This window comes from Podarcis bocagei, assembly GCF_964188305.1.
Source record: "Podarcis bocagei genome assembly, chromosome: 7".
NCBI lineage: Eukaryota > Metazoa > Chordata > Lepidosauria > Squamata > Lacertidae > Podarcis > Podarcis bocagei.
This window is the reverse complement of record NC_138132.1, coordinates 90,410,101-90,433,805: the sequence shown is the minus strand read 5'-3', so window position 1 is coordinate 90,433,805 and position 23,705 is coordinate 90,410,101. Positions and strand designations below refer to the sequence as shown.

The window sequence follows — 23,705 nt, the reverse complement described above, 5'->3', positions numbered from 1 at the left end:
AATGCTCTGTTGCTTAACCTGTCTAGGTTTCAAGGTGAGCTAGGCTATGCTCCACAAACTCTTCACGCACAAAGTGGTGCTGACAGAAGTTTACAAACTAGAGACAGAATCTGAAGGATTTAGGCTTCCTTTACAGGTTTACAGACAAGCCCATTCTTAGATGTTATATGGTAGCATGCTGCAATCTAGTGGTATATAGATGAAACAGCAACAGTGAAAGGATCACACAGAATAAGATGAAGTCAGAAAGCATCTAATCAACACAAATGCAGAGTGAACTGCCAATAAGTTACTGTATTTTTCGCTCCATAAGGCGCACCAGACCATAAGGCGCACCTAGTTTTTAGAGGGGGAAATCAAGAAAGAAAATCTTATCCCACAGCCCCGAAGAGCAAAGAAGCTCGCTGTCTTGGCTTCCTCTTTAGCCGGGAGAAGCTATGGCTTCTTTAGCAGCGCTCAGCCTCTCCCGGCCGGAGGGGCTGCGCGCGGCTATGGCAATACCCCCACCTCCTGCAAAAACCCACAGGAGCCACGCACCCTTTAAGGAGCATGCTTTTCTACGAGGAGGGAGAAAGGATTGACTGGCCGCGTCAGTCCCTTCTCCCTCCTGGGGAAAAGCTTGCAAGAGCCGCGCGGAGCTCTTGGGGGCTTTTCCTGCCTGCCTCCTGCCTGCATTCGCTCCATAAGAAGCCACACACATTTCCCCTTACTTTTTAGGAGGGGAAAAGTGCATCTTATGGAGTAAAAAATACGGTAACTAGCAACTTTCACATGATGTTCTATCAGCTGCAAAACTATACAGTCCTATGAGAAATGTTTTCATGTTTTGCCTGGGATGCTAATACACTAAGAACTACTATGCTAGGTTAGAAAAAAACCCAACTTGTTCAAGCCATTTTCTGGATGTCACCAAATTGCCAGAGCCAATATTTCATGCACAGCCAAGGATTTCAGTGCAACAGTTCCCTGCCCTGTCCTACGTACAGGATGCAAAGAGAGAGACCTTTAGAGAGAAGGCAAATAAGAGGTGACACAACAGAAGTTTATAAAATTATGCATGACATGAACAGAGCGGACAAACAAGTGTTTTTCTCCTCTCATAAAACTCAGAACTCATGGACATCCGATGAAGCTGAATGTTGGGAAAGATCAAAGGAAGCACTTTTTCATTAAGCACATTGTTAAACTATGGAACTCACCCCCTCAGAGGAGGTACTGATGACCACCAACTTAACGGAGGATTGAACAAATTAGACAAATTCAAGGAGGATAAGGCTACTGGCCATGATGGCTTGGCTTTGCTCTGCTTCCTGTCACAGGCATTATCCTTCTGGATTCCAGTTCCTGGAAGCTACAGACGTGCTCTCGTGCTCAGCTCCCATTTGTGGGTTTCCCACAGGTGTCTGGCTGGCTAGTGTGAGAAGAGGACGCTGGACTAGATGCAGCAGGCTCTTATGTTCTTAGAGGGCTTCTTTAGTCCTGGGGAATGTGCTCATAGGAACACTTAAGTGGCAACTAGTCAACAGACTTTTAGAAAGTAAAAATAGATCCAATTCACTCCATCGACTCAAGACTTGTGCAGAGCGACTGGCTGATTTGGATGGGCATGGAAGATGCCGATGGAAAACAGGCTGTTGAAGCTGAGGTACAGCACCTACTCTGTATACACCAAGTCCTCCCAGGTCTATCCTTGGCATCTTCATGCAAGGGCTGGGAGTGCCCCACACCTGTAACTCGGGAGAGCCGCTGTCAGTCAGTGTAGACAACACTGAGCTAGATATGCCAGTGGTCTCATGGGCATTAAGGCAGCATTCTATGTTCCCATGCCAAAACCACATACACCTGGTTTAAAACTTCTTGTCGTTAGGGCAATAGCTTCCTTGCCTCTCACCATGACAGGCAAAGCCAAAGAAATGAAAAATCGTAAACGGCTTCATAGCAAATTTGCATAATCAGCATTTTCTTGTCACAACACATGGATTGCTCCAGCACACAGTTGTAATTTGTTGAAATCATGGAGGCACTTGACAAGCTTGATTAGGTAGTTGACAAAGAGAAGGATGGATTTCCGCAGGTCACTCACAAGTAACAGGATAGCTCTGAGGCATCCTTTCAGTCTTATATCCCTAGTCTCACCTTCGTAACTTTTAGTTTGATGTTCCTGCCAGTGGACTGACCTGTTTTAGGTCTTGATGTGATAGTATGAGAAGGTGCAATACACGACTGCATCGCTGATGAGCAGCAAGGAAACTAGCGCTGCATTTCCATTTAATCCCCAAGACTTAAAACCACCTTTGTTTTTGGAGAGAGAAATGTGCATGGGGCACATGACAGATGTTCCACACAAACAAAAAACCCCAAATTGCTCTAGCAGAAGGAGGTTTTGTCCCATTCATTCCCAAAAAGGATCGACTCATGAGGCTGTCGTACCAACTGGTTACCTTTATTGGTGCTTTGGTTCTAATAAAAACACGAGCTTTAATTAAAAGCGTCAGTAGCTATGTTTAACAGGCCAAACTGGCCACAGAGCAAGACCAAAGGGGTCTTCATGCACAATTTCATCCCACCCCATGGATACAGCCGCCTGAAACTCTCAGCTGCCCAGCCAAGAGGTGCTCTCTCATTTTAGCACTGGATCCCCGCAACACAACTTGGCTGTCTCCTTTCTGCTCCACATGAAGCTTCTTAAAAAGACATCACATGCTTCAATGCACAGAATGAGAGGGCGGGAAATGCACCCAATTTTTCACTGGCACAGAAGTGGTTCCTTGAGGATATTTATATACAACATCAAGCTTCACTTGCGATTCACTCTACTTTGCATTCTTTGAGGACAGTGAAAGGAGCAGAATCCTCTCACTGTGGAAGTAGGTACCCTGGGTGTTTACCAATGACCCACTTCAGGACAATTCAGCTTATGGTGCCTGTATCTGGAAGGAGAACACTGGCACACTCCTTTGCTTCACATGGAACACAATCGAAGGAAATAGTGCACCTGTATAGCAGGCATGTAGGAATGTCATCTCCCCCGCCAGCCTCAACGATAAATGAAGAAGTTGAGACTCACAAATTAGTACATTCTAGGTTGTGGAAAAAACCAAGCCAATGATAAGTTATTAAAAAAACTGAGAATATGTAGGACAGATGCATGTGTGTCTTCAACTCCCCCTCCTCTTCTGAAAACCAAACCTTTTGTGTTATAAGATGTTAAACTTTACTTTCTAATCTACTTTTACAGATGGTTTCAAAGCCTTTCATGCCAAAACAAAAGCATGTTAGACACTCTGACCTGAGATGCACACACACACACATTAATGTCAGGTATTCCAGTTCTATTCAAGGGTTTCCCAAAGGAAGCTCGATTTCCTCCCCACCACCCTGGAAACATATTAGAGAGAAGTTGGCAGCTAATAGGCGCTTCTCCAAATCCAGTGATGAAATCAACTGAGAAAACCAACTGATTTACAGTTGACACAAGCAGATCCTGTTTCTGCTTCGAACAACTATACATGAAACATTTGGGGCTACCATCAGTTTGACAAAGGGAGTAGAATAACTCCAGCCAGAACCTGAGCCAGTAGCTGTTGAATGTTATCAAGCCAAGGAGGAGAAAACAAAACAAGATGCATAAAAATATAGCCTGCCTTCACTCTGCAGGTGCCAGAGATGCAACAACACCGTTGACCCAGAGCCTGACAGTGTCTGCTTCCCGCAGCCTGAAGCTGCATTCGGTAGTGCCAGAGGAGGAAAAGGCACATTGGCAGCAGAGCAACACACTGCACAGGTGGCACACAGAGGGCCCCAAGAAAGCATTCAGGCCCCACTGAGGATGCAGAGTCCCTGCCCCAGCAACAAGTATTTTGGATTGGCTTCACTCAACATGCCAGTGGAGGCACTGCAGGTGCTCATGTGCCACAGTACCTGTAAAAGGGTCAAGGCTATGGTGGCCCTGCTGGTTTTGCAGGGCCACCTCTGAAAGGCATCTGGCAGCACCAAAGGAATGGCGGGGATGTGTGTGAAGAGAAAAGGAGAGAGACTTTTGCCGTGAACATCCCCACTGGGAAAAAGAAGATCACCAGAACACAAGTGGCACACAAAATTGCTTTACAAAGTTGCTGAGCCTGGCTTCCAGTGGCAAGATCACTGCCCTCTTCCGAGATGGCACAGGAGAGGGAGGAGTTATAGAGACAGGAAGTGACCAGCTGAAGTAAGGTCCCCAAGGCATCCCTGCAATCTTCATCCTTTCCAGTTTGCAGAATGAAAAGGCTTGGGCTGCCAACTCTCAGCGGGGTTGGGGAGCACGCTCCTTTTTAAGCATAGTCTATCTGAATAGGACTGCAGGTCCCTTCACCTTTGTGATCCTGGCTGGGCATGCTGGCCTTCCCCTCCTTGCTGTCATTGCTGCCAGACTCCAGGGACTTGGCAGAAGAGATATAGTCCTTCACTTCGATTTCCATGTTCTTGGCTTTCAAAGCTGCCATATGCAGTTTTTCCAGGAAGTCTGGCATGCCTGAAAAGGAAAGAAAGGAGGAATAACAGAGAAGTCAACCCATATCAAACTCTCAGCATAAAAGGATTACATACTTTTGCTAAGGCCATGAATCCAGACAAGAAAAAGGTTCTGTAGGTGGGCAGGTCTCAGGTCTGGGAACTGGTAAGTCAGCCAGTTCTAGATGGGGTTGAATCCTGCCCCTCCCTCACAAGGAACAGATGCACAGTTCCTTGAGGTGTTCCTTGAGTCATCTGTCACTTGAGACCAAGGTGGCCTCAGTGGCTAGGACTGCATATGGTCAGCTTTGGCTGTTGCACCAACTATGACTATTCCTGGACAGAGAAAGCTTAACCAAAGTTATCCCCATGCCCTGGTAACTTCCACACTGGAATACTGCAATGTGTTCTATGGGGCTTCTGTTGAAAATGGTCAGAAAGCTGCAACTAGTACAAAACATGGCTGCACACAGCACCAATTTTGATCAGACTGGATGCCTATCATCTTCCAGGACAAAGTTACACTGCTTATGTTAGTATTTAAAGCCCAAAACTACCTGGGTCCCTAGAACATGAAAGAATACCTGCTCCCATACTGCCTAAATATTAAGATTTGTGAGGAAAGCCCTGTTAGAAGTGCCATCACCCAATGAGATATCTGGGGTGGTGATCCACAGTTGGGCTCTCCTGGTGGTGGCCCAGTGCCTCTGGAATGACCTGCCCTCTGAAGAACATCTCACCATGACAGTGTCATTATTTCATTCTCAGCTGAAGATGCACCTCCCTGCTCAGGCTTTTGGGGGAAAGGCAAGGCACACTGGTTTGGACTTTTATTGCTGCTGCTTTATTTGTATGGAAATTATACTGGCTGTTTTTAATTTTATTGTTTAATTTTCCACCCTGGGACCATTAGGTGACAGGCAAATTATAAACACAGGGAAGTAAGTAAATAAACATTTAAAAAAAACTGTCCCTAAACCCCATGGTTGTGCCTCTCAGAGCACTTTGTTCTGGGACTCACTGAAGGCCTGCCTGTGCCATCTTCCGTGTGTAAGACAGTAACATCAGCCATCAGCTGCTGACTTTGCCATGTGGACTTGCGATACCCATGGTATCCACAGAGTGTGGCGTCTTTGGTGCTTTAAGAAATGAAGGGAGGCGTTAAGCCCAGGCAAACTCAAGGGCAAATCCCACAAAGTCTGTGGGCAGTGGCTTCCACATAAACCTGGATATGACTGGTACTTTTAAAAAGTTATATGCAGTAATTCAAAAGGCAACATGAGTATCTCCTGTGAAAGCTCTCTGATGAAAGCATCTAAGGGTTCAGGAATCATCTTTCTAAAACAGAAGCAAACAGCCCTCAAACACCAAGCACAGTGACCAGAACAATGCAGCCCTACGAGCCATCAGGCTGGATCTGGACCTTTGATCTCAGGATCTAAAGGGCTGCTTATGTCACGAAGATGCTGGTACCAAGGAATCCTCAAGGAACACAGCAGTCACTTCAAGTCAAACCCCTTTGAATGGCCCTTGTATGGCCCCCCTGATGTTTTAGACTGCACCTCGCCATCAGTTCCTGCCATTACAAAGGGAGTATTTTGTCACTGATAATTTAATCCATGTCTCTGGCAGGGAAAATTATCAGAGATGGCCTTCTTCAGCATCCTGATTTGAAAAATGAGAACTCTTTGATCCCATGGCAAGCATTACACATCTGCTGGCAGAGAGTTCCTCTGGTCAACAAGTATAGTGTGAGGTTTTTTTGCTTGTTAAACCAAGGTATCCCAATGCCGTGACTCACCACTGGAGACCATCCAGCTGACACAGTACCGGGGGAACACTGTCTGCGGGTTGTCACTGTATGTTAGCAGGTAGTCAAAGCCATTCTGAAAAGAGAAAGGGAGTTAGCAGGCCCTTCCTGGGAGGTCGGAATTTAACAAAATGAAGAGAAGAGGATTAGACAAAATCACTGAGCATAAGGCTATCAATGGCTACTAACCACACTCACTATGCTCCACTATTAGTATGCCGCTGAATAGCAGTTGCTGGGAATCTCAAGTGGGGAGCATGCAGCTGTGCTCAGGTCAGATCCTCCTTTCATGCTTCCCACAGGAGGCATCTGGTTGGTCGCTGTGGGAACAGGATGCTAGACGAGGTGGGCTAATCTTATGCAGTGGTGCTGCACCACAGGCCCATAGAAAATTAACCACCCCTTTTCAAGACACACTCAACACCTTTGTAGGAATTCAGAGCAGCCACAGTGTTCTGGGTGAGGGGACCTTCCAAATGCATTTTCATACTCTGAGGCCTTGATGTGGGTCTCTCCAGAAGTCATCCAATACAGGGCACATTAGAAGTTAGACTCAACACAGTTTAAAACACTGGGTATTTTAATTCAATGACTCCCACTTGGTTCAGTCTCGCCTCTTGGGTAGATAGTTCTGGAAAAACCACCCAAACAAACTTTCTCCTGTAAAAGTTGGGCACTCACCTCATCAAACGAACTGTGAGGGCGGATAACCATTTGAGATTCATAGGTTTGAACACGGACAAATTCGGGATCTTCAGGGACACTTGGGTGTTCAACCGCTCTGGCAACCAAGCAGGAGAAAGGACAAACATTTCAGAAAAAAACTTCAAAATTCCCCTCAGCTCTATGTGAAGAATTCATCACAGTTAAGTATTATAATCTGAGCAAGAATATATGTCCCACCTTTCCCCAAACTGGGACTCAAGGCGGCTTACACAAGTTAATGTAGATAAAATATGAAAAGGTAAATACATATAAAAGGTAATAATTAAAAATAATTAAACTGAAACAGAATGGAAACAAATATATTAAATAAATAAACAAACAAATAAACAAATATATTAAAATACTGCAAGTTGAACATATTCCACAGCTCTAAGATTTTTAGATGAGTAGTGAGGAAAGTTCATCTAAACCAATCAAAAAGTATTACAATATAAAAATATCTCAAACATATAGGTATTATCAGGTGCAACCAGCTGTAGGGCAAGTAGATTATACCTCCAGATGCAATTTTCATGTCTTCATCTCCTTTCATTTCCCAGCATTTCCCCCCATAACCTCTCCAAACCTTGAGAACAGAATTATGCAAAAGTAAGTAGCTCTATAGAGAAGTTTAATTTGCAGAATAAATGCAGCTGTATCTTCCACTTGGCCCAGGATCCCTTACCGTGACACAAGCACCATCAAATTGTTATCCTGGTCCACACTGTACCGTCGCACATACACATAGTCCCGCGAGTACATTGGATACTGAAAGGAAGAAGACACAGCTGTAATCCTGGAGCAGCTGCCATCAACACACCAGTGTCATTAAATGGAAGCCAGAGAAAGAAACACTCACCGGAAAATGAGTTACCCAGTGAATAACCTCTGATCCAGTGTCCTGGTCTCTCTCAATCACCTCCAGTTTGATGACTAGTGAGTCCCATTTCTTTCGATATTCTGTATCCAGCTAGAAGATAAGAATCCAGAAGAGTTCCCTTGAGATGATCCTACAATTTGTTTCTTATTTGTCGAAGTGCCAACTAAGAAATGATGAAATACTGTGACAATTCACTAAGAGGCAAGATGGGTTTTATGCCTCCTGGATTAATCTGCATTTCAAACACCCAGGGGAGGCAATGAAGCCATGTCACTTGAGCATGCTGGGCCAGGTGGAAAAGCTTGTCCCAAAGGCCCTCATCTTGGCTATGAAAGGTATTAACTCTGAGTCCAGTTTCCCTTTATTTTCAAGGAACGCAAGTAAGAATCAGAACTCAGTTATAGGGAGCAAAAGAGGAGGAGGAATGGCCGGACATGTCCAAAGGCACAGAAAACCTGGGGGAGGCATCATTTGGATGATGCCTAGAACATCATCACGGCCTAGGACCCTCGTACCTACAGGACCGCCTCTCCCGGTATGCCCCACGGAGAGCCTCAAGGTCCATAAATAGCAACACCCTAGAGGTCCCGGGCCCTAAGGAAGTCAGATTAGCCTCAACCAGAGCCAGGGCCTTCTCAACACTGGCTCCAGCCTGGTGGAACGCTCTGCCTCATGAGACCAGGGCCCTGCAGGATCTGATTTCTTTCCGCAGGGCCTGTAAGACAGAGTTGTTCCGCCTGGCCTTTGGCTTGGAGACAATTTGATTCCCTCCCTCTCTTTTGTCTTTTCCTTCTCCTCCTGCGATGAGGCTACATTTTAATTGTTTTAATGTTGTATTTTAATCTTGTTTTTTAAGTTGTATTCATTCAACTCGTTTTTATTATTGGTTGTTGGCCGCCCTGAGCCTGGCCTTGGCTCAGGAGGGCGGGGTATAAATAAAATATTTTATTATTATTAATTATTATTATTAGGAAAGGTGGAGCTGCACTTCATATCTTGGCACACTCTCCCACCAACCATGACCAATTACTGCAGCCAGGATTGTTGGCTGCTGGTGCTCCTGGCTAAGCAGGAAATTGAGATCACTGCATTCTGGTGCCCTTGACACTCCCCCTAGTAGTCAGACATCTCAAAGAACAGGAACAGCAGCAAGAACAGGGGCATTCAAGACACAATATGAGTTGAATCTTCACTGCAGTAGCCTTTGCCAAACTGAAGTCCTCCAGGTGTTTTGGACTACAATTCCCATCACCTTCAACCAGCACAAAACGGACAGAAGGTTTAGTCCAAGGGCACCCGGTTGGTGAAGGCTACGTTAGAGACATCCTTCAGTCAGTGAGGGGCACGGAAGAGGGATGAAAATACTCACTTGCACATTGAAAAACTGCCTAGGTGTCACATCTGTGTATGTCCCAAAGACTACAAAGGAACGACAAGACATAAATTGTTTTTGTAAATTGTTAATGTTCTATTTGATGGTTTTTCTACAGTACAATGCATTTATGTTTTTGTCAAAATGTAAGTCTAATGCAACTAATAAGTTTAACAATAAGTGACTAACAAGTTTACTGCTGGCAGTGATAATACTACTACTATGATTAAGGCATGGATTTCAGTTACTCTGTATATGCTAATCTCTTTGCTTCTCATCAAGCGAGTCTCCAACCCCATCCTCCCAGGAAGATGACATCTTTTTTTCTTGCTGTTTACAATTCTGATGTGTGTTTACATAGTGCCCATAAGCCAGTGCCACTTTTCCAATTCACATCCACCTGCAGACTAACTCTACAGCTACCAGCAAACATGTAAACCATGCATCATCAATGGTGTTTCCCCTGAACAAGCAGGTGTCCACACCAAATTTCCTCACTCTGCTTGCCTTCTGGTGAGAAAAGCTACCCACAGCCTCCAGCCTGGCTAAGAAATAAACTGCAGGTGTCCCTCCTGCCATTTCCTTCCTTATCCAAACTGCAGCACAAGCAAGGGTCTCCCTGGAACTCTCCAGCAAGCAAGGGGCTCAAGGAATTGGGAGCAAGGACAGAAGGGTACTGCATTTCCTGTGCATTTCTCTCCCCCCCCCCCCCAATGCAGAGACTTTAGCATTTGTTTCTGCTGATTAAAAAAAAAAGGCCGTGAACCCAGGCCAGGTTAAAAATAACTGTTTTTATCCCCTTTTTTAGTCTGTGTTCTTCTGAAAGCCCCTTAACAAGTTTGCTGTTGTTTTTTCAAGTGTTCTTGCCACACAAATGGACTTCCAAGTAGGAAATCCAGGAAGCAGGAACTACCTCGGTACTGATACAGATGAGTCCCTCCAATTGGGCGCCGCCATAGCTTGAAGTGCTTCTTGTCCATCACCATTTCCCAGCTCTGCTCCCTGGAAACAGAACCTGCATCCTTTGGCTCCTGTGTCTGGCTCATTCCTTTGTTACTCTGGAACACACTGATTTCTTCCATGCGTTTCATCTCTTCTGCAGACCTTGTGATGAAAGGAGGACAACAATCATCAGTCAGGGCTTGCTCAGTCTGATTCAACCTATCAGGACAGCTTAGATTACCATAATTACTCCGATTCTTTGGTTTAGAACTGGGGTGGGGAATGGGATGGCATTTTTATGAGGGCCAATGTTGTGTGGAAGCTGCAAGCAGGATGTATGCATGAGCAGCACCAAGTCCACAATTGTGTTGTGTAATAACACCCATTTCCAGTATTATCATTTATTTCATTTAAGAATCCCTGACATCCTTGCCCATCTTGGAAAATATTCAACAGAGCTAGATATGGGGTGGATTCTAATACCTGTTTAGTTATTTTGCATATTTATTGTAGGACTGGTGTCCAAAAGGGTTGAATTTTGGGGCAATCCCACACATGGGAGATATGTACCGATAGAGGTGCAGCCTCTCCAGCATTTTGGTGAGGTTCCTGGGTGTATCAGCGCCAACTTACATGGTGTTATGTAATATCTACAGTATAGGTAAGTTTCAATGTGAGTTCCCTTCTTTTGGCTGAGATGGATTTAAAGGGAGGTTTAGACCAGAGTTTAGTTCATTGGGTAAAGTTTATTTTGTAGCCTATGTCATGCTCCCATTGTTTTCTGATTGAGATGGGGGGGGGGGGGTTGTGGGATTCTGGAGCAGTCTTTGTACATTGTGGATGCCATCCCCTTGCCATGTCCCTCTACTGTCAGCAGAAGGTTTTCAAAGGTGGTCAAAGGCTTAGTGGCTGCTACTTTTACTGCTGGATTGTTTAAGAAGCATGCAGTTGGCATTGTGTTAGCCAGGGCATTGGGGTGTCCCCTTGTTTGTCCTGTATTTCTTGTGTCAGTATGGGTTTATTATTTTTGTAGAAGCCTGTTAGGCAATATAAGCCTTTGGCTCGTCAGGCTTTTGTTAGGTTTTGGACTGTGTGATGAAATAGTGGATGGTTTTCCTAAGTTTGTTTTGGAGGAATGGGTATCATGTGGTGGGAGCGTTTTCAATCGTGTCTATCCAGTGTTCCAAACTAGCTGGGCACCACCCTTTGGGCCTAGCATCTTCACCTGCCTGGCTGCAGTGAGCTGGTCTGCTGGACATAGCGGCAGCAAAAGATGTGCGTCTTTTGCTGCCATGCTATCCCTGCGAAACACCTGACTCACCCAGCAGCGCAGCAGCAAAAGGAAATTTCTTTTTTGCAGCTGTGCAAATCAGGAGTTTTGCAAGGTAGCAAAAGATGTGTCTTTTGCTGCCACGCTGCCCTGTAGACCCTGATTCACCCGGCATCAATAAAATAAAATATAATGAAAAATATTTTTGCTGCCAGGTGTTTTGCAGGGTAGTGCAGTTGCAAAAGATGTGTCAGAAAATCCTAGGTAGAAGGATTACTAAGTATTGGAGGGATCATACCTTAGCAGTAGGACACATGCTTTGCATGCAAAAGAACACCGGTTCAATCCCTGGCACTTCCAGTTAGGGGGCTGAGAGAGAATCCCGTCTGAAATCACTACTAAGCAGTGTAGGAAACACTAGACTAGAGGGAGCAATGGTCTTGACTCTGTGGTTGCTCCCATGATCCTATGACACTTGGACAAGATAACTCTTGCCCAAATCTTATTCACGTCAATGGAGCTTGCACAGCTCCATCCTGGGCTGCTGGGCCTCTGCACTAATTTATTCACACCTAGCTCTTGTACAGTTCTATCCTCAAGGATAAAGGAATTTTTTTATTTAGGTACTTAAAGGCTGCCTTTCAGGGTTGCTCCACTCAAGGCAGCTCAAAACACAATCCAGAATACATTACAAACTATTAAAAAAAGGAAGCATAATCTAAAAATACAGTAACACATCTAAAAGAGATATTGTCAGAGAAGTATAATACCAACAGAACATACACATAAATGCATGCAGCAAAAATAGCAAACTAAAACAACAGTGGCAGATAACTACCAGTTTAAAGTAATTCATGTAGGGGCCAAATGTAGCTACTTAGAGAGGGAATTCCATAAGCATGGGGCCACTACTGAGAAGGCTGCATCTCTAGCGCCTGGCAATCTAATACTTCTTAGCAGAGGGCCCAGAATTGAAGCTTCATAGAGGTTTTATTACATAATGTGTTTGTTTGTTTGTTTGTTTTTTTGTTTGTCAGTCATTCATCAGCTGTGCAAGTCTCACAGCCCACCAAAAGCAAGTTGATGATGGCAGCAAAGGAAGACACTGATACTATGTTATTTTGGAAGCTGCTAGAAAAGATAAGAAGAGTACAGCTGCTTAATCTTGACCTTGTTACTAGAGACTGAAGCCTTAACAAAAGCAAGTGCTGGTTTCAGGTGGCCTCTTGGGACACTGCAACTTGAGCATGATTACACAAAGGATGGAACATTTATACAAGGCTTAAACATGCAGAGAGCTGAAGTCAGCAATACAGTCATACCTCGGGTTAAAGACACTTCGGGTTAAATCTTTTCAGGTTGCATCCTGCGGCGACCCAGAAGTAACAGAACGGGTTACTTCCAGGTTTGTTTCGCCGCTTGTGCATGTGCAGACGCTCAGAATGACGTCACACGCATGCGCAGACATGGCAAATCGCGACCTGCGCATGCGCAGACGCGGGTTGCGTTCTGTTCATGATGCGAACAGAGCTCCGGAACGGATCCCGTTTGCATCCAGAGGTACCACTGTATGCTAATATCTGAAAAGGTTACCCAGAAGATTCCTTTAGACTGGGTCAAGAACAGGTTTTCCAACACATCAATAAACAAGTTCCTCTCTATAAAAGCTGAGAGCATGTAAAAATATTAAAGACTACTTATGGTGAGTTCGAATAAAGTTAGTCTCATAGCAGTACAAAAAGTTCTTACCAGCCACCACCCCCTTACAGGCACATACTTGAAGACTGCAGTCCATCTTGATGGTAGGAGGCAGGGTAGCAAAAAGCCACTCACACCAGCAAACTAATGAAGCTGATATTTCATTGAAATTTCCCAATTCAGCTGTAAGTCCCAGAGGCCAAACAAACATGCTTCCAAAAGGCTAAAGCTGAGCACTTTTGCAGAGTCTGCAGGAGGACGTTCTAAAACTCTCTGTGTGTGTGTATGTGTGAGAGAGAGAGGGGGAGAGGGAGAGGGAGGGGGAGGGAGGGAGGGGGAGAGAGAGATTGCATGCCAAACATGCACCATGAATAGCTAGCTTTCTTCACGCTTTTAATCTCTGAACCAGATTCATGAATGTAATCATTAAAAGGGTGCTGCCATCAAATCTTTGAAGAACACTAGGGGTCACAAAGGGAGAGAGAGTCCACCACACAGATGTCTGACACACAGAGATGTCTGATGCAGGCACTTTGCAGCATCTTAGGATCCAAGAGGAGGAGGAGGGTCTGGAAGGCAAGCCAGCCATTCCCAGGTTTTTACCTCTAGATTGTAGTTGGCATCCGTCTGCCTCAAGAAACAATGGAAGAGTGCACCATCTGGGGTAAAGTCAAACCGTTGGAGTTACAGTGCCTGTTGTGGCTGCAGAGACCAATACGGGAGAGACATGTTTTGCAAGAGAATTAGAGATAAATTAGAGTGATGGGTCTATTGCTGGTTATTAACTCAATGAATCACTGGTGGACGTAATGATTTCAATGTTTTTATAACAGTTAAGTCACTTACAGAAAACTGTTGTTATGTGGCATATTAAATACTTTTAGAACTCAGTGCGAAGGCGAGTCCAGAGAGGGCATGGGAAGCCTATTTCTGGTTGCAAAGATAGTTTAAACTGAAAATAAACTGCACCTCTGCATGACAAACAGCAAAATCCCCTCAAACTGGGATTTAAGGGGAGGAATTACCAGCCCTATTTTACTTCCCTTATTGGGAGAATGAAGATGGTTCAAGGATAGTCCAGCTCCAAGGGCCTTCTGGCGGTTCCCTTGCAGCAATAAGTGAAATTACAGGGAACCAGGCAGAGGGCCTTATTGGCAGTGGCGCCCTCCCTGTGGAACACCCTCCCTTCAGATGTCAAGGAAATAAAGAACTACACAACTTTTATAAGACACCTGAAGGCAGCCCTGTATCAGGAAGTTTTTAATGTTTGGCATTTTATTATGTTTTTGTGTGTGCTGGAAGACGCCCAGGCTGGCTGGGGCATAAATAATAAAATTATTATTACTACTACTCCTACCACCATCATCTCATCATCCCCAAGAGATATGCAGACCTATCCTGTTCCCACAATATCATCTGCCACTTAACAGCTGCAAAAAGTTTCCATTGACAGTGCAATTGGTTTTACAGGCTACTAAACACATCATCCAAGGAGGATTCTCCTAGGTTGTTTTTGCTGCTGTTGAAATACTGTAAACCAGACTCCATTCTCTTTATCCCAGATACTAATCACTCGCCCCATCTATCGTGATCCACTCTTTACCATAATTAGCTAAATGCTTGCAAGCGTACTCATACACACACAGCTACTCATGACAAGAGTTGATAGAACAATTCTGATCCCAAATACCCAATCAGAGGAGTGAAACTCCTTCCTATCTAGTGCTCAAATAAAGAGGTTGGCTAGGATGGTAGCAAGGGAGGGGAAGACTTGTGAAGTCCAAAGAGGCCTCAACATGGAACATTATGGAGTCTTGCAACTACTCATGGGCAAGGGGCTCAGCAAATGCTCTGTGGACACGACCTTCCTTCCTTCCCTCTCACTGCCTCAATGTCACCTTTTGGGAAATCCTGCCATTCCTCCCCACAATCAAACATCAAGTAAGCCACATTGCTCCTTCAGGACAACATTCTTATTATTAAATGTGTACCCAAGCTCCCCACACTGCACACACACGGCAGCTATCACACACCCTGCCCTCCAACAACAACAGAACAAAATAAGAGAGCAGCCACTAATAAAAATCTGCAGAAGGCAAACAATCACCCCCTCAAGTCACAGACCTGCTTGAACAAAAAGTTCAATGTATGCCCCAGCTTGTAGTTTACAGAGGTGGGGTGGAAGGAGGAAAAAGAGGCCCTTCTCACAGTTCTATTGCAGCAGATGGCAAGGAGGGGGCAAATCTGAGAGAGGACTTAGAAGCAAAGCACTTCCATACAGAGGAAGGGAATCCATCAAGTATCTTGATCCTAAGCCATTTGGGGCTTTAAACGCCATAAAAAGCACTATGAATTTTTTCCTGGAAATGCCTCCAGTGTCAGTTATATTATTCAAACAATAGAGCCATGTCCTCTCCCAAAATGGACCCTGTCCTCAGCATTCAGGACCAACTAAAGTTTCCGAACACTTTTAAAGGGCAGACTCGTAGTCACCCAAATGAGATTTAGTTAGGGTAACATCCTCCTTCACAAATTACAGTCTAGCCTTTGGAGATTAGCCATTTCCAAATACAGAGTCTGTAGTCTATCCTTCACTGCCTGTGGACAGCTGCACAGGATGTTTCATTTAAAGATGCCCCGCTGAGGTCAGGGGAGAGTCTCAACAGGCCTTATATACCCGCTACTAAATCTGGAATTGTTCCCCCCCCCCAAAAAAAATGTACAATACAGGCAATAATAATCCAAAAAGCCACACATCTGAGCAGAACACTTCTGTTGTTGTTTTTTTTAAAAGAAATGCACCAGGGGGTAAAATTATATAGCGAAGAAAAAAGTAGTAGATTTTAAAAGGAAAGTTAACTAGTGCTAAATTGTTAGGCCAACCTATCTAGAGCCAACCAATCATAGAATCATTTACTGGTGTTCAAAATAGATACATGGACTGGTTGGATACAGAGAAGTAGTGGGAGGCCCAGTTGGGGAACCCCCACAGGAAGAAGGCTCAGAGCCAGGGGACTGGTGATGGGATGAGGACAGGTGGTCAGAGGGAGAAGATTGGGGGGAGGATGTGTCAGAAGCTGAAGGGGTAAGCAGGGCTCAATGAGCAAGTGGAGGCAGGCTGGTCCTGCTGTGATCAGCTCTCTTCCACCCTGGTGTCCTAGAAGAGGCAGAGAAATAAAGAGGGTGGAGCATAGAGAAACAAGACGAAGGAGCCTTGGTTTGCTAGGGAAGGAACCTTAGACAGCAGTGGAAAGGCAGGGATCTTTAGTCTTCACAACTGCCACAATTTGGGAAAGACCTACTGGGGAAAAGCCTGTACTGTTTTGGTTTCTTTGAATAGAGGTAACTTAAATGAAGCCGGGTGCTTTATTGCTGAACTATGCCTGACAGCTCCTGACAGTAGTTTAGAAAACACAATTTCAGCTATTTGAGACTATGTAGGATGATGAAACCTCTGCACCTTGACTGTAAGCCATAAGCCATCACACCTATTACTACCCATCTATCACCTCTCTTCCTATTATCACTTTGCTTGAGTATTTAAATATTCCTAGCCGAGGATGACTTATAATTTTTTTGAATACCAATTAACAGAAATGTTAACTTCAAACTGCAGCAAGATCACACACAGCCCTATTATACAAAGGACACTATAAAAGAATCACTGGCCAGTCCTCCAAGCCAGGAGCTGGTCAGTCTTGCCCCACTGTTGTCCAGTAGACCCGGAAGAACTATTGTGCCACTAATGGGACAAGGCTCCCCCTCCCCAACTCAGTCACAAGTTTCATTTGACAGAGAAAAAGATAAAGTTTGTACAGTCATCCACAGAGCAACAACCATTTATTTGGGAGGGAACCACGACGTAAATATTCCACCTCATCTGGCACTGCCTCCAAAAATACAGATCAAAGAAATTGAAATACTAATTTCAGAGCAAAACATGAAAACAGAAATAAAAGGAATATGCCATGTTATCCACAAAATTAAAGAGCACACAATGTTTTCTGCCTACAATGGCCCTTAGAAGGAAAATTAAGACCCACCTTTTCAGCTCCTCTTCTTTGATCCTCTCCTCTTCCCACAAGAAGACACCAGTGACGGCTGCCATCAGCTTGCAGGCACTGGTATAACGCCCTAGGAACTTGCGCCACAAAGAGCTGAAGAGGCTTTTGCGTGTTCTCTCAGAGTAGATGTTACTGTACAGCTGTCCAATCTGCTGAGCACGCTGGACCCTTTGGCCGGTCACATAGCTGCACTGGTTGGCCAGTAGTGAGAGTAGGTTTTTCTGCCTTGGACATTGCTCTGTTCCTTTCCGTAGCCAGGTGAGCAGCCACTGGTACCTGTCTTTCAAGGACCTCTCATTTTGCCAAACAAGTTGTAGTTTCCCTTTGTAGCCGATGAAGCGGGCAGTATTCGTGTAGTAGGAATAAATGCTGGAGGGAGGCCTCCAGTGAAGTGGGTGGAACATTCCTGCCAAGCCTCACGGACTTGGGAAGAGAGATCAGAACAGAAAATTAGTCACAAAAGATGCCAACAGAAGTCAGTCTTTCACACCTACGTGCTTAGAATATGCCCTACTAACTTTGCAGCTCTGCCGTTCCCAGGCTTTAGTCTCACGCTAGGCTTCCAAAGCCACCAAAGGATCAAAGAAGCAAGTGTAGCCACACTGGAAAGCACCCCTACCTCCCGCCAACAATCCATCAAAACCTTGACAGAAGACTTCTTTACCTCACTAACATCAAATAGATGAAGAGCAACTATGGAATTTCAGTTACCTGAATGACAGTAATGCAATTTCTAAAAGCTCTCACCATAACAGACCCTTGCTTTGTTCAGTGTGAGTATGCATGATTTTTCTGTGTTACTGCCTAGCAAAAAGTTTCTAAAAAATTATTTTGCCCTGCTGTGTTTTATAAATGAAATCACAAGCCACTTCATCCAATTAACATATAGCACAACCAAGAGGATTAGTGTGCTGTTATTCCCAAAGCATAATTGCCGTTACTATTTTAGTTAAGTCATTCTATTTATTTTAAAACAGAATTTACTCAGTTGCTTGAAATTAGACTAAGCAAGCTCTTTAAGGCCAAAAGAGAAGGTGGCCAGGAAATTTATAATACACCAGCAGATAGGTCAGCTCATGCATTGTTTGAATCTGTGGTTTCTAACTTTCCCTTCTGTTCAAGCACAGTCTTTCTTCAAGTGGATACCAGGCAGGTCCACAAGAAAATATACAAATTAATGACTAGCTTCTGTCAGCCAGCACAATAATAGTCAACTAGAAGAATACAGAAAAGGTGGAGGGGGGGATTAGTCTGAAAAGTGTCATTTTGAAAGCTTGCTTCCAAGATTTGAGCAAGTAGCTTGTCTAAAAAAATATGTCTCCCCAAAAGCAGTAGAATCATTGATATGGCTTGCAGGGAAGTAATAGAATGAACACCATCAAACTACACAAATCATATGAAAGGGGCAAATTGTTCACTGCATTCCTTTGCCAGAAATTGATTCTGCTTATCAAACTGGCTTAAGAGGAGACACACCCTCCCACAATTTTCCAGTGATTTGACCTCCTCTCCAATCAGAGAAGGAGCCAAAAATAAACAGGCTCTCTCCCAGCTCCACCTTGCTTTCACAATACAGCAAAACCTGGCAGGTAATCTGCATTAGCAGCATTAGCTTTCAGTCTTTCAAACAGCCTAAGTTTAACAATCACCCAGCAATGACCCTGGTGCAGGACCATTAATAGTCACGCCTGTACTCTAAGCATGAAAGAGGAAGAAGTGTTTGACAGGCATCTTTTTGCAGACAAGGGTAGAGTATTCTGCAGCAGCTGCAGTGGAACACCCTCACCCAGGATTGCTTCAGGCTTTGCACAAGAATATTAAGGTAACAGATAAATGAGCAGCAATTGCTTTTCTCTTTCAGCTGCTGTAGCTGATCCCAAGCACAAACCTGTTAGTCCCTTAATGGCCAAGAGGTTTGTGGACAGGAGCAGGAAGCTCTGGGTGCAATCTTAAAACTGACATTCCTATCAGCATTCGCAATTCTGTGCTGACAAGCAGCCACTGATTCTTTGATAGGACCACAGTAAGCCACTTAACCTACATTGGGAGTTGAATGGAGATTAGTCTCAAATAAGTGCAGCATAATTCTTTCAGGTGTCACAGAAAATTTGGGTTTTAATACAGCTGCTTTGAAGATTAGACATTAGCATGCCTTCAGGTTACAGAAGCCCTCCAACCCATCCAGTCAGGTGCAAAGACCCTTCCTCCTGTAAGTTTTGAGGCCTTTTGTGCCTCCTGGACAGAGGGTAGTAACCAACTAAATTCTACTCAGTGGAAACTCACTGAAATTAATGGACCTCTGTGAGTCTTGTCATTAATATAAAGGGGTCTACTAAGTATGACTGTTGGATACAGCCTAGATCATCCTGCCTGCAAACCACTAATAAACTTTATTTGGGCTACTTTGTTTGCTGATAAAGTTCTGAGTAAAACAAAAACACCAAAAAAATGCTTTCTCCCAAATTCTTTACATGGAAATATTTAAATCTGCAAATTATTTATAAAGGCTTTGTGTTTACTGGTACATGAGATGGTTACAACAAAGAACGGAAGCGAAGAACAATATTCCTTAGGTCATAAAGCAAGTAAATAGCAAAGCTTCCTCCAGGAATCCAGGTCCAAATCTCTAGATCAGCCTTCTTAGAGGCATAGGAACTGCACCCAATTCACTGCAGGAGAAAAAGAAATGCTACAGATTTTCAGAGTGAAACCAGGAATACAGTACTTAATTACTGTGAAGGCTGGCAACATTAACCCCTCCATGGGGGAATCCCTTGCAGATGACTGCAGTTCCTAGAGACAGGCAGTAAGAATGTATTTCCTCAGCAATGCACAAAGAAGAACCACCATGGTGCATGTGCACCAGCAAAACCTTCATCTACCCCAGCTGCAACAAAGCATGTCTGGCCCATACTGGTTTCTACAGCCACATCAGGCACTACAATTCCCAGAATGGTTTAACAACCAATCCTTCCCAGAGAACTCTAGAAATTGCACCTTTGCAAGGGGAATAGGGGGCCTCCTATCAGCACACCTAACAAACTACAGCTCCCATAATTCTTTGGGAGAAGCCATGACTGTTTTAAATCCTATTACAGCACCAGAAATGTAGAGTGTAACTGTGGCCTTGGTCAGGTCCATTAATTTCAACAGGGGTCTACTCTAATGCCACCCTGCAACCCTAATTATTATTCTGTTTATTTACTGTATTTCTATACTGTCCTTCATCCGAGGATGACAGTTAGGGCTGTGCGATATATTGATATTTTGTCTCTTACCGGTATCAACTCCAAACTGCGATAAAGGTTTCATATTTTTTCACCTTGTAATGTATTGAGAATGCACTGCCCAGCTGGCCTTGCAGACCTGGCAAGCAGGGAGGTGGTACACTCTCCTTCCTTGGGGGTTTTTAAGCAGAGGTTGCATGGCCATCTGTAACTAGGCGCCATGTAGAACCTAGACTGTCTACCTGACTTTCTAAACTTGATCTGCACCAGTTCCCAACTTGTTACAGGGCCAAATTCAAGGTGTAACTATGGGTATATAAAGCCCTTAACAGAACAGTAACAGATTCTCCAGAAATCTTTAATGGTTTAGTTAAACATGCTATTACTGTGTAATTTTCCATTTAATTATACGCATCAATTTTAGATTTTTATTCTTTTCAATATTTTCAGATTATTATAAGCTCCAACCTTATTTCAGACATGGTGATATATCGAGATATTGACGTTTAGCTGGCATTATACCGTGATATCGAAAACCAGAAACTGTCCAGCCCTAATCACAGTATAAAAACACACACAACATAGTAACAAAATCACGTGGCCCGCTAAGCAGCTCAACTCCGGCCCCCAGCTACGCACCCACCTGTCGCGGCCGCGATCCGCGCTCTCGCCTAGGCGTGTGCTAGCATGCCATTGAGAGGCGCGCAGCATGGGGCAAGAGGGCCCCGCACGCAGAAGCGCCACTTCTGGGCTAAAGGAGAGGAAAGAAGGGCGAGCCCCGCAGGCTGGGCAGGGAAGGAAACAGGCCCAGGCCGCTTAACGGGGGAAGACGTGAGGGGCTTCGCTTGCCGGTTCTTCCTAAGGAGCCTCTTCCCGTCAAACTAGGGCCTCCCCGAGAATTCGGCGGCACCGACTCCCGAGCCCTCCCGCCAGGAGCCTGCAGCCGTCGCCGCTTCCACTCGCTGTTCTGCGGTGGAACAGGCGGGCGACCTTCAGCACCGACTCACCTGGCGACGTCCGGCCCCTCTCGCGGTTGCCAGGGGCGACCCGCGCCCAACGGCCTAGCGGACTGAGAGGCGACGCGCTCCGGGTGGCTCCAGCCTGCCGCCCTCCGCTTCCCCTCACAGCCAAGAAGCCCCCGCACGAGCGACACTCCGCACGCAAGCTGCGTCCCGCCCCCTGCCCTCTAGGCCCCGCCCGCCGGTCCTTCGACAGCGCCCCGCCATTGGCCGCTCCCTCCCCGTCCTCGCCGTCCGGTTGGAGGAGAGGGGCATCCGTCTCCTTGCCTTGCCGCAGCCAGCAAGTTAGGCTGCCCCAGCTTCTTCGTTTGGTCTTGCTGTCAGCCGCCGCCAACCCTCACCTCTGCCTTGTGACCCGCTCAAGGGCGCCTTGGAGACAGCAGGTCCCCGCTCGGGGCTGCCCCTCGCGATGCCTGCGTGGGTTGGTGGAGGACTGGCTGTGCTTTTTTGTAAGGTCAGGCCACCGCCGCCGACTCAAATATGGACACCTTTTTCCCCCACACCAAGCTTCAAAAACAAAGCCTCTTTTCGCACTTAAGAACGGCGTAACTGCGCTGGGTATGAAAATCAGCAAGCGCTACCACCACCCTTTGCTAAATCTTCATGTACTGAGGAAACGTAAAACATTTCACCCTTCTGCATTTATTTATTTATTTTTGCGTACAAGTGACCGAAAAGGCAGTGCAGGATAATGGTTGAGCCGGGACACCAGCGTCCCAATCCCCAGCCAGCCTTGGTGTAAGAACACGGCAGTCCCTTGTACGTCATCCTGAGCTCAATTATGAGTTAGGCAATTATGAGTTACTCAAGTTCAATTAATTAATGTTACTATGCTGCTCTTTCTCCTCCCTCTCCACCACGTTCGGAGGCAAATATTTCAAAAACTTGGAACTCCTGCTAGGACCCGGAGCTTAGAAGCCACACACTTCCATTAAAACAAGGAGAACCTGCGACCCTCCAGACATTGCTGGGCTCCAACTCCCAGCAGCAGCAGCCAGAACTTTTATAAAAACAGAACTTTTATAAAGCTCTAAATGATTCCTGTACTTCAAACACCTCAAGCCAATTAAAGCTGGCAGCAATCAAAATCAGTTTCAGTAAAACTTTTAATTCTAGATTTTCAATAATTCTCATAGGCTTTGAACACATTTTGAATCATTTTAAAGATAACAAATCTAACAAGAAGTGGCTTTTATTAAATGTGAAGTTATCATATCACAGGGAAAACTTCCCTCCCATCAGGATCTTCAAAACAACATATTTGTAAAGGTAAGGTAAAAGAACCCAGGACAGTTAAGACCAGTCAAATTTGACTAGGGTGCAGTGCTCATCTCCGTTTTCAGGCTGAGGGAGCTGGCGTTTGTCCACAGCTTTTCCAGGTCCTGTTAGCCAACATGACTAAGCCACTTCTGGCGCATGGGACACTGAAGAGTGCCAAAGCGCATGGAAACGCCTTTTACCTTCCTGCAAAGGCAGTACCTATGTACTCACGCTGGTATACTTTTGAACTGCTAGGTTGGCAGGAGCTGGGAGACAAAGCAACGGGAGCTCACCCCATTGTGTGGATTTGAACTATTGGCAAGCCCAAGAGGCTTGGTGGTTTAGACCACAGCAGCACCCACATCTTATAAAGATGCATATTCAAACCCAAATGTGATCAGTTGCTTAAAATACAGAAGTTAATCACTTTTTTAAAAAGTTGTATGTAGATGCCACCCTGCAGAACATTTGTCTTTGAATTTCCGTTGGGTAACATGTTGCCATACCTTTTGAGTATAGTCATACCTCGGGTTAAATTTGCTTCAAGTTGAGCGTGTTTGAGTTGCGCTCCGCGGCAACCCAGAAGTAACGGAGCACGTTACTTCTGGGTTTCGCCGCTTGCGCATGCGCTCAAAATGACGTCATGAGCAGAAGCGGTGAAAAGTGACGCACGCGTGCGCAGATGTGCCGTCGCTAGATAAGTTTACCTCTAGATGCGAACGGGGCTCCGGAACGGATCCCGTTCGTATCTACAGGTACCACGGCACAGTATTTTACAATTAGGTCAATTGGGGGTGGGAGTGTGAGAACAAACAAATCTAAAATACTTGGATGTGAGACTCTGCCATCCTCTCTGGGGCATAGATGTTCAGAGAACAAAGAAAGCAGTATTTGCTCTGAAAACATGTACCTTGTGAGAGAACGTGAGTTGGCCAAGACAAGACAGTCAAAATAACTTCAATCAATATAC

General features: G+C 45.1%; 1 protein-coding gene across 2 annotated transcripts; it reads right to left on the bottom strand.

The window, feature by feature from the left end:
- Positions 1-2,422: 2,422 nt before the first annotated feature.
- STARD7 (StAR related lipid transfer domain containing 7) lies at positions 2,423-21,626 on the bottom strand. 2 transcript variants are annotated; one of them, XM_081200986.1, is made up of 9 exons: positions 21,464-21,626; positions 17,209-17,652; positions 10,169-10,359; positions 9,253-9,302; positions 7,863-7,973; positions 7,689-7,771; positions 6,980-7,079; positions 6,290-6,374; positions 2,423-4,510 (listed from the first exon to the last, which is right to left on the bottom strand). In XM_081200986.1, the coding sequence occupies exons 2-9, from the start codon at positions 17,631-17,633 to the stop codon at positions 4,311-4,313; spliced, it is 1,245 nt and encodes a 414-aa protein (XP_081057112.1). In that variant the 5' UTR covers positions 17,634-17,652; positions 21,464-21,626; the 3' UTR covers positions 2,423-4,310. The 2 variants fall into 2 exon arrangements, with proteins under 2 accessions (XP_081057112.1, XP_081057113.1); XM_081200987.1 differs by lacking the exon at positions 21,464-21,626 and adding an exon at positions 21,100-21,345.
- Between the last annotated feature and the right edge of the window lie 2,079 nt (positions 21,627-23,705).

Coding starts and splice junctions, on each gene's coding strand:
- STARD7 (XM_081200986.1), bottom strand. CDS start 17,633: ATGTTCCACCCACTTCACTGGAGGCCTCCCTCCAGCATTTATTCCTAC. Junction 7,974..9,252: donor GGCAGTTTTTCAATGTGCAA/GTGAGTATTTTC, acceptor CTTATCTTCTAG/CTGGATACAGAATATCGAAA. Junction 4,511..6,289: donor CAGCTGGATGGTCTCCAGTG/GTGAGTCACGGC, acceptor TTTCCTTTTCAG/GCATGCCAGACTTCCTGGAA.